At 35.3% G+C, this 9,630-nt stretch overlaps 2 protein-coding genes across 2 annotated transcripts; one reads left to right on the plus strand and one right to left on the minus strand.

Moving 5' to 3' along the window:
* Window positions 1-1,774: 1,774 nt before the first annotated feature.
* On the plus strand, window positions 1,775-3,295 carry LOC111404596. The gene is made up of 3 exons (XM_023033382.1): window positions 1,775-2,173; window positions 2,231-2,726; window positions 2,895-3,295. Exons 1-3 carry the CDS (start codon window positions 1,775-1,777, stop codon window positions 3,293-3,295), a joined length of 1,296 nt encoding a protein of 431 aa, XP_022889150.1.
* Window positions 3,296-7,157: 3,862 nt separating this feature from the next.
* On the minus strand, window positions 7,158-9,042 carry LOC111404597. The gene is made up of 3 exons (XM_023033383.1): window positions 8,930-9,042; window positions 7,458-7,881; window positions 7,158-7,286 (listed from the first exon to the last, which is right to left on the minus strand). Exons 1-3 carry the CDS (start codon window positions 9,040-9,042, stop codon window positions 7,158-7,160), a joined length of 666 nt encoding a protein of 221 aa, XP_022889151.1.
* Window positions 9,043-9,630: the final 588 nt, after the last annotated feature.

The raw sequence follows: 9,630 nt of genomic DNA on the forward strand, positions 1-9,630 counted from the left end.
GCGCATTTTTTTGGCCCGTTTTAAAATCCATAAAAACCCTATTTCTACACAAAACAGAGGGTCACCTATAAATACATCTTTCTTATACTTTTGAGGGGTTCTTAACATATTGGAGACAAGACAACAAAAAGGGAGATTCAAAAGAGAAATTCAAGAAGATTAATACCAAGCAATTGAAGATTAGAAGTATTTATTGGAAGATGAAGGAGATCTTAGTGCAAGAATTCTACTTTTTCTTCTACAACTTTATTACAAATCCGGTGATGTATTTTAAGACAATTTCCCATTTTTCTTCTTGTATTATGAGTAGCTAAATTCATTGTTAGGGGGAATAATGTAATTAATTGGGATCCTTTACATTCTCTTATTAATATTCTCAATTTTTAGTTTTTCCATGTGTTAATTTTGCTATGAGTTGAATGCATTAAATTATCTGATCAATACTTTGATGATTTTTGTGAATTCTTTACAAATAGAGATATGAATTTATGATTTAGACCATGTAGTAAAATTCAGTACATTGGTATAACGAGTAGAGATATCTATACCATTTATTGTGGTCATAATTGAATTCCTAGGACATAGAACTCATTTAACTAAGTTGAATTTGCAAAGAGATATGAAATATAATTAGTCAAATGGGCTCAATGAGAACTCAAGAGGGGTAAATTGAATACAATAGGAGAATTTGACTCAGCACTACATTAGAAATAAGTTTTAATTTGAGATGTAAAGGTGATCAATTGGTGAAGTTATTCTGCCCTAACATCCATTCATTATTTGATTCTTCAACCAATAGTTTGAACATCCATTTATTTTCTAGAATTTAAATTAAAACTCAGGTTTTACAACTTTCAATTTGTTTGAATCAAATAGTAGTTAAAGAGAAAAATTGAATTAAGTGTTAGAAAATAATCCTTGTGGGATCGACAATCTGGACTCTTAGGTCCACTATTACTTGTTACAGGTCGTACACTTGTGAAACAAAATTTTACAACAAATTTTTGGCGCCGTTGCTAGGGACTATTTCTTTTAGTCTTAATTTATTTTTTTATTTTAACTATTATTTGATTTGTTTATTTTTCTTTTATTTATAGAAAATTGTGTTCGTTGTATGCTCCATGCCCAAGGCGACGATCTTGAACAGTTTGATTCGGAGATAGAACGTACCTTCAGATAAAGACGCAAAGAACACAAACAAAAGGCAACATCAAATGGCTGACAATCAACATATCCATATCTCTATTCAGCTGATTGGACAAATGGCCGCAAGAGTTGTGGCACCACCGGAACCGCAGCATGAGCGAGGAGAAATAAATGAATGTGATTTGCCAGTATCAATATTCGTGACACCTATAGTAGCACCCATGCACTCCAGTATTGTGCATCCAGATTTTGGGATGAATAACTTTCAGATCAGGCCAGATTGGATTAACTTGATGAGCAACACTCTGCAATTTTATGGGCTACCTCATGAGAATCCAAACACGCATATCTCCAGATTTTTCAGAAATTGTCAGAACTTCCATGCTCCGGGGGTCAATGAAAATGCTATTAAATTATGACTACTTTCATTTACATTGAGAGATGCTGCATTGGAGTGGTTAGATGCGAAGCCTCATGCCAGCATTACTACATGGGAAGAACTGACCAGGAAATTCTGCGAAAAATTCTTCCCACCAGCCAGAGTAGCTAAAATCAGATTGAAAATTCAAACTTTTCAACAGAAAGAGGGAGAAAGCTATCACAAGGCATGGAATAGATTAATGAGCTAATGAGAAAATGTCCAAACCATGGAATCACTCAAGGAAACCAAGTGCAGTACTTCTACACCGGACTTACACCACTGTCCAAATCTCAAGTTGATGCCTCTGCTGGTGGATCAATCATAGGAAAATCAGTGCAACAAACCATGGACCTATTTGAGTTAATTGCCACCACACATTCAATGTTCTCATCAGAAAGAGCGGTACAACCAAAGGCAGCAAGAATGTGTGAATTAGACAGCACAACATCTACCAATGCACAGATAGCAGCTTTAACAAAACAGGTAGAGTTACTTGGAAAACTGCAAACACATGGAGCAAATGCGATGATGGCCAGTTCAGCATGTGAGAATTGTGGAAATCATGCTACAGAGAGCTGCATGATGCTCACTTCTTCAGAGGATCAAGTAAACTTTATTCAAAATAGCTCCCATAATTTCAACTCATATGGTAACAATTTCTAGCAAGAAAGAAGACCAAGTTTGGGAGAGATGTTCCAACAATATGTGCAGAAGACGGACAAGGTGTTCCAGCAAATTGACACGAACTTTCAAAATCAGCAGGCATCCATCAAGAAACTGGAGACACAAATTGGTCAGACAGCACAACAACTTGCAGAACATCCACAAGGGACATTGCTAGGTAATACAATAATAAATCCTAAGGAACAGTTGATGACAATTAAAGAAGTGGAGAATGATCTACCTAGGGCCCCCGTAAAAGTTAAAGCATATGTACCTCCACTTTCGTTTCCTCAAAGACTTCGAAAGAAGTCGATGGAGCAAAATATTCATATCATAAATACAAAGAGCGAGGTACAATCACCAGAGATCACTACAGAGAGACCCAAAAGAAAAGATGACCAAGAAGTGATTGATGAACCTACAAGGGTGGAAAAATCTGCACCAAACGCAACTGAAAATGGAGAAAGTACAGAAACATTAGCTACCAAAGCACCAAGTCTAGACAAAGCTTACATGCCTCCCATTCCATTTCCTCAAAAGCTCAAGAAGAACAAATAAGGCAAAAACTATGAAAAATTCCTCGATGTTCTCAAGAAGCTCCAGATCAATGTTTCATTCATTGATGCGATACTACAAATTCCAAGCTATACTAAATTTTTGAAAGAGATGTTGACAAAGAAAAGAAAGCTTCCGAAGTTTGAAACTGTGGCATTAACTGAGGAGAGTAGTGCAAGAGTCCATAGAAAATTGCCTCCTAAATTGAAGGATCCAAGGAGTTTTACTTTACCAATTTCAATTGGAAATTCCTATTCAATTCATGCATTGTGCGACACTGGTGCTATTATCAATCTAATGTCGTATTCTGCTTATAGGAAATTTGGACTAGATGAAGTCAACTCAAAATCAATAACGCTACAACTAGCTGATAGAACAATCACAAGACCATGTGGCAAATTTGAGGATGTACTCGTCAAAGTAGGAAATTTAATATTTCCTGTGGATTTCATTGTGTTGGACATACCAGAAGATCGAGACATTCCAATAATATTAGGTCGGTCATTCTGAGCAACGGGACGAACCCTTATTGACATGGAGAAGGGAGAAATAATCTTGAGGGTGGAGGACAAGCAAGAGATATTCAATATTTACATTCAATATAAGAAACCTCCCAATAAAAATGATTGCTATAGAATTGATGAAGAAGAGCCACCTGACCAATGTCAGAACAAAAAAAAACAAATTTTAGAGAACTTCTTGGTAGAGATAAGAATGGACAAATCAAAATTTGGAGAACAAAAAAAGACTGCATCAATGAAAATTGCACTAAGTGCAATGATGAAATAACTTGGTTTGAGCCACCATGATAAATCAGCGGCACAAGTCAAGCTAATGACTCAGAAGAAGCGCTTTTTGGGAGGCAACCCAAGCTTTTATTTTATTTTATTTTATTTTCAAAGTTTTAGGATAGTTTAATCTATAGTTTATTTAGGAATCATCATCCATACCCCTTCTATCCATAGTTCTTAGAGTAATTAAGTTGGTTATTAGATGTTTGATGCTAAGTAATCCTTGTTTTATGAGTTTAATTTTTCAAATTTAATTTTTCAGAAACATGACGTCGCGGAACACTCAAACCAACATGGACATGGAGAAAATGGGACAAATCTCAAGTTTGGGGGAGAATGTAGAAGAAGAGTCGATCAAATGCAACACCAAGACACCAAAACATCATAGGCAATACTGACATTTCAGGGAAGTCCTCCTCCTTTTCCTTTAAATTTCATGTTGAGGACAATGTTTCAGTTAAGTTTGGGGGAGTGACATCATTTGTTTATGTTGTTGAGTTTCTCGAATACTTATGTGTGATTTGCTTGTGTTTATGTGTTTGTGTTTTTATTCAAAAAAAATAATAAAATAAAATTCATACTCTGCATGCTTGTGTGAGTTAGATAGTCTTACCAATTATGATGAATATATTTGAGAACATGTATTAGTTTATGGATTGTGGATGAATCATATATTTTGATTTGACTTTTTGCTTATCCGTATGAAGCGGTATAACATTTATGCACGAGTATTAAGTTGAGTATTGTACAGGAACATGAGGGCTCATGCACATAGGCTAAAGAGATGACTTGGTGTGTAATCCCGTAACCTATGAATGTCAATACCCCTTAACCGTATACATTATAATTTGGGGCATTCTAACCGATGAAAGAAATGATTTAAGATTGTAGTGATTCCGTGCATGTAAAAAAAATTGTGTGGAGTGTATTTAATTTTCTGGTATAAGCCTGGTGATGACCGAATGCTAGAAATCTAACCCCAATAAATTTTGCTTCTTTTTATTAGAGAAGAAGCATTGCACATATTCAGCTGAGTCTCACACCTGCACCTTTTTTTACTCAAGTTATTAAGTCCGTAGGGGTCTCTTGAAACCTGGTACCCTTTGGTATACAAAACAATCAGAGAGTTACCAACCTAACACTCGCTACAGGGGTCAAGAAGTGGAAAAAAAGGTGAGGTAAAAAAAATTAAATAAATTTAAAAAAAAAGAAAAGAAAAGAAAAGAAAGAAACTGATTTTGGGGACCTAGATAACTAGTGGGTTTGAATCACTAAGTATAAACTAGATTGCTGAAACACTCATAAATTGGGAGAATCACTACATGAATGAATTGTTGATGTTGCCGGTTGAACTAATCCAAATTAGAGTGCTGTGAGGAAATCTTAAGCAAAACTGAACTTTAGAATTACACCATGGTAAGAGAATAAAAGAACCAAGTTTGGGGGTGTGTGAATCTTACGAGTGAAGAAAAGAAATAATTGACCGTTGAGGGTTGGGAAGTAAACCAACTTGTGAATGTACGACGCTACGCTTGACCCTCCACACACACACACACACACTTCGCATTGTATGAGTGGAAATTTGGTTCTTGCGTTGTGATTTTAACACCATTCATAAATATAATATAATATCATCAACGCTAAGCCAAAAAGACAAGCTGTCTAACTGACTAGTTATGTGTGCATCGTCCTTGGATGATTTTATTGTTTGATATGTTTGTTTGCTCAAGGACTAGCAAACGGTTAAGTTTGGGGGTATTTGATGAATTTGTGTTCACTCATGATTTTTGCACAAGTTTAGCTTGATTGAATGCTAGATCTTGTGAGTATAGAACATTTTTGATTGTTTGTTAGTGTTGTTTTGAAGATTAGGAGAGGTGATGCAAAAAGAGGTATTAAAGTGGACGAAGAAGCCAAAAACACGGAATTGGGGCAGAAAGACAGCGCTGCATTCATAGCGCCTAGGCACTACGAAATTGAAAAAAAGATGAAATTTGAACCCAAGAGGCAGTGCCTAAGCGCCACAATCATAGTGCCCAGGTGCTATCATCAGCTCTTAGGCGCTGTCTCGTAGTGCTTAGGCGCTGCAAATGAGTATCTAGGGCGAGTTTTTTTTGGGTCGTTTTAAAATCCATAAAAACCCTATTTCTGCACAAAACGGAGGGCACCTATAAATACATCTTTCTCATACTTTTGAAGGGTTCTTGACATATTGGAGACAAGACAATAAAATGGGAGATTCAAAAGAGAAATTCAAGAAGATTAACACCAAGCAATTGAAGATTAAAAGCATTCATTGGAAGAGGAATGCGATCTTGGTGCAAGAATTCTACTTTTTCTTCTAATCTTTATTACAAATCTGATGACGTATTCTAAGACAATTTCCTATTTCTCTTCTTGTATTATGAGTAGCTAAATTCATTGTTAGGGGGAATAATGTAATCAATTGAGACTATTTACATTCTCTTATTAAGATTCTCAGTTTTTAATTTTTTCATGTGTTAATTTTGCTATGAACTGAATGCATTAAATTATCTAATCAATAATTTGATGATTTTTGTGAATTCTTTACAAATAGAGATATGAGTTTAGGATTTAGACCATGTAGTAAAATCCAGTACATTAGTATAACGAGTAGAGATACCTATACCATTTATTGTGATCATAATTGAATTCCTAGGACATAGAACTCGTTTAACTAAGTTGAATTTGCATAGAGATATGAAATTTAATTAGTTGAATAGGCTCAATGAGAACTTGAGAGGGGTAAATTGAATACAATAGGAGAATTCAACCGAGCACTACATTAGAATTAAGTTTTAATTTGAGATGTAAAGGTGATCAATTGATGAAGTTATTCTTCCCTAACATCCATTCATTATTTGATTCTCCAACCAATCATTTGAACATCCATTTATTTTCTAGAATTTATATTAAAACTCAGATTTTACAACTTTTAATTTGTTTTAATCAAATAGTAGTTAAAGAAAAAAATTGAATTAAGTGTTAGAAAATAGTCCTTGTGGGATCGACAATTCGGACTCTTAGGTCCACTATTACTTGTTATGGGTCGTATGCTTGCGAAACAAAATTTTACAACAATGTTGAAAAAATCACCAAGCATACAATTCCTACGTGCCACAGATACAACTACCAACTGATGCTAATGAGCGAAACAATGAACATATATAACGTGTGGGTTCTCTCTAAGAATTAAAGCTTTCAAACCATTGAACTAACCTAACATATTACCTGCTCCATCATAGCCTTGACCTCTCAGGCTAGATATGCTCAACCCATGTGTAGAAAACATTGCTTCAATGGCATCCTTCAGTGATTGGGCACAAGTATCAATGACATGGGACATACGAAAAATGCTCATTCACTTGCCCACTTTGCCCACTTTTGTCAACAAACCTCAAAACCACTGGCATTTGTTCTTTCATTGAATTATCATGAGCTTCATCAACCAAAATTGAAAACAAAGAATCACCTATCTTATTGATAATAGCCATTGTCGTCTCTACAGCACAACAATTAACCAAATCCTTTTAGATGGTTGGTGAAGTCAATTGGTCATTTCAAGGAGCATTACTAAATAATATTTCTTTAATTTCCTTACAATGAGCTGTATTCCAATTCAGTAGCTCAATTAGATTTCCTCTATTAAGAGACTCTTTAGATTCATTATGACTACGAAATGACAATCCCTGCATCAAGAGGAGTCTAGTACAATCTAGCATTGCAGTCAACCTAGTCCTATAACTTTGTTGTTGACTACTACTTTGGCTAGAAATAATATAGGAGATACTTTGCTTTTGATTCATCAAGTTGGTACACTTTGTAAAAGCTTAATTATGAGCACTATCAAAGAGACCGACATGATCTTTCAATGTCTTTTTGTGCTTCCAATACTTAAAGCCGATCTTAGTAAATATATGTCCACTCTTTTGACCCTTTCTATTGGGTTTGAATATGTAGCAATGCAAACAGTATGCCGCATCCTTTTCTATATTGTACTCCAAACAATAAAATTCGGAGAACCATTCTTTCCGAAGACATCTATTATCATTCCCCATCTTTCTTCTTAGAAAATCATGTCCATATGGTTGACAAGAATCCTTCTCCAAGTATGCTATCCTAATATCATCTCTGATATCAAGATTATATGACTCGATAGGGGAGTGTATCCCTAGATCAGATACATGATCATGCACATTGAATTGAGCCCAGGACTTCTTTGTATTATTCAATAACTCTTGTGCTCGACTAGAATCAGTGGCGGGACTAGATGCACAACTAAATCTAGAAAAATTGGGTATGGACTTTCGTTTCTATTGAAAAAATTGTTCCATAATCTGCAAAATGCCCCAATTTATTTTTCAATTACAATTGATTAAAAAAATAACCAAGTACACACGGGTGAATTGAGCTTCCAACATCTTCTCAATTAATTTTTTTCACTTATCTTAATTTCCTAAACGTAAATTCCCAAATTAATAATTATAACTCACAAAACATAAATTACTTATCATAAATCACAATTCGCTAACATAATTTCGTAAACATAAATTCCCAAATCAATAATCATTCCTCATCAAAACATAAATTACTTATCATAAATCACAATTCTCAAATATAATTTCGTAAACATAAATTCCTGAATCAATAATCATAACTCATAAAACGTAAATTACTTATCATAATTCATAAATTACAATTCACAATTTTTTAATTCCCAAATGAATAAATCATATCATAATTAACATTAACTTAAGTTACTCAATACTCAACATCAACTACTCCAGGTCAAGTAGACAACCAGATAGTAGGTAGGCTAGCTAAAAAATAGAACAAAACCAAAACAAAAAAGAAAGAGGGAGAAAGAGCCACCAGCTCGAGCTCGAGACTAGAAGGCAAACGAAACGGCGGTCAGTTGGCACTTGGCTCTGGGCTCTGACGAATGCTGCCTCTTCTTTGATGGATTCTACGATGTGGTCTACCTAAACCGAAGGCTGGAGCTCAGTTAGGTTGTGTCTTGTGTGCATGGGCGAAGAAAGAAGTGAGGAAGCTTGAAAAGGGTTTGGCAATTTGGCTTCCACGATTTGGGAATTGATTTGGGCATTTTAGATTCTTGGGCCTTGGCTACTAGGTCTTTAATAAATTTGATAATTTGTCAATTTCATTTGATAATTGGGCTAACAATAAGAGGCCCAAAATTTGCAACTTCACTGAAGCCCAAACCAAAAAAGAAAAAGGGCCTCTTCTCTCTTCGCCTTCCTTTTCCAGACTCCGGCGCTTCTGCAACTGCTGCAACGGTGAAGTGTAAACGGGCTTGATTGGTGATTGTTACCCAATAGTTCTAAAGATTCCGACAGAGCCAGCAGGTGCGGAGCCAGCACCCGGCGCCATTGACATGCAACCAAAACCAGACCTATAGATTTCTTGAAGAGGCAAATATATCATCGCTGGTCTTTTCATGCATCATCAGTCATTTGCAAGATTAGACGTAACATATATTCCACAATTAGCACTTTCATCGTAATTTCCTTTTTCGACTTTCGTACTGGATCTTGCAAGAGGAAGGAGAGAGAATCGACCTTTTTCAATAGACATTTCTCATCTAAATCGATCGTACTTTGGGTGTTACTAAGTAAATCTTGTTTAATATTTTCCATTACATCCCAAAATTCTGGTGTCTTGTCTGAAGGCACAAATCCAGTAGTTACTTGTTCTAAAATACAGCTTCCAAAGTTTTTTTCTAGATAATGCATCGACATAGATAGATGGTGATCTGGTACCTTCAGTTGTTCCCAGCTTCTTTGCTCCAAATAACCATGCCCTTCACAAGTTCCATTCTATTCAATGTCACCTGTAGCCCTCATTAGTAATACTAGACTATGTGATTAGTCAAATTTTAGTTGAAAATGAATTCAAAATTACGACGACAGCTAAATAATTTGCAAGATCAACATTAAGCAACGCATCCTATGTGGAGAAAAGCGGATAAGTAAATTGTTACTAATAATGAGTTCCTAGATTTTGTTATGTTTG

The sequence above is a fragment of the Olea europaea genome, chromosome 11 (genome assembly GCF_002742605.1).
Source record: "Olea europaea var. sylvestris chromosome 11, O_europaea_v1, whole genome shotgun sequence".
Classification (NCBI taxonomy): domain Eukaryota; kingdom Viridiplantae; phylum Streptophyta; class Magnoliopsida; order Lamiales; family Oleaceae; genus Olea; species Olea europaea.

Coding starts and splice junctions, on each gene's coding strand:
- LOC111404596 (XM_023033382.1), top strand. CDS start 1,775: ATGAGAAAATGTCCAAACCATGGAATCACTCAAGGAAACCAAGTGCAG. Junction 2,174..2,230: donor TCACTTCTTCAGAGGATCAA/GTAAACTTTATT, acceptor AACAATTTCTAG/CAAGAAAGAAGACCAAGTTT. Junction 2,727..2,894: donor ATTAGCTACCAAAGCACCAA/GTCTAGACAAAG, acceptor AATTTTTGAAAG/AGATGTTGACAAAGAAAAGA.
- LOC111404597 (XM_023033383.1), bottom strand. CDS start 9,042: ATGATATATTTGCCTCTTCAAGAAATCTATAGGTCTGGTTTTGGTTGC. Junction 7,882..8,929: donor GGAATCTTTAGAACTATTGG/GTAACAATCACC, acceptor CAATTTTTCTAG/ATTTAGTTGTGCATCTAGTC. Junction 7,287..7,457: donor AAAAGACATTGAAAGATCAT/GTCGGTCTCTTT, acceptor CTCTTGATGCAG/GGATTGTCATTTCGTAGTCA.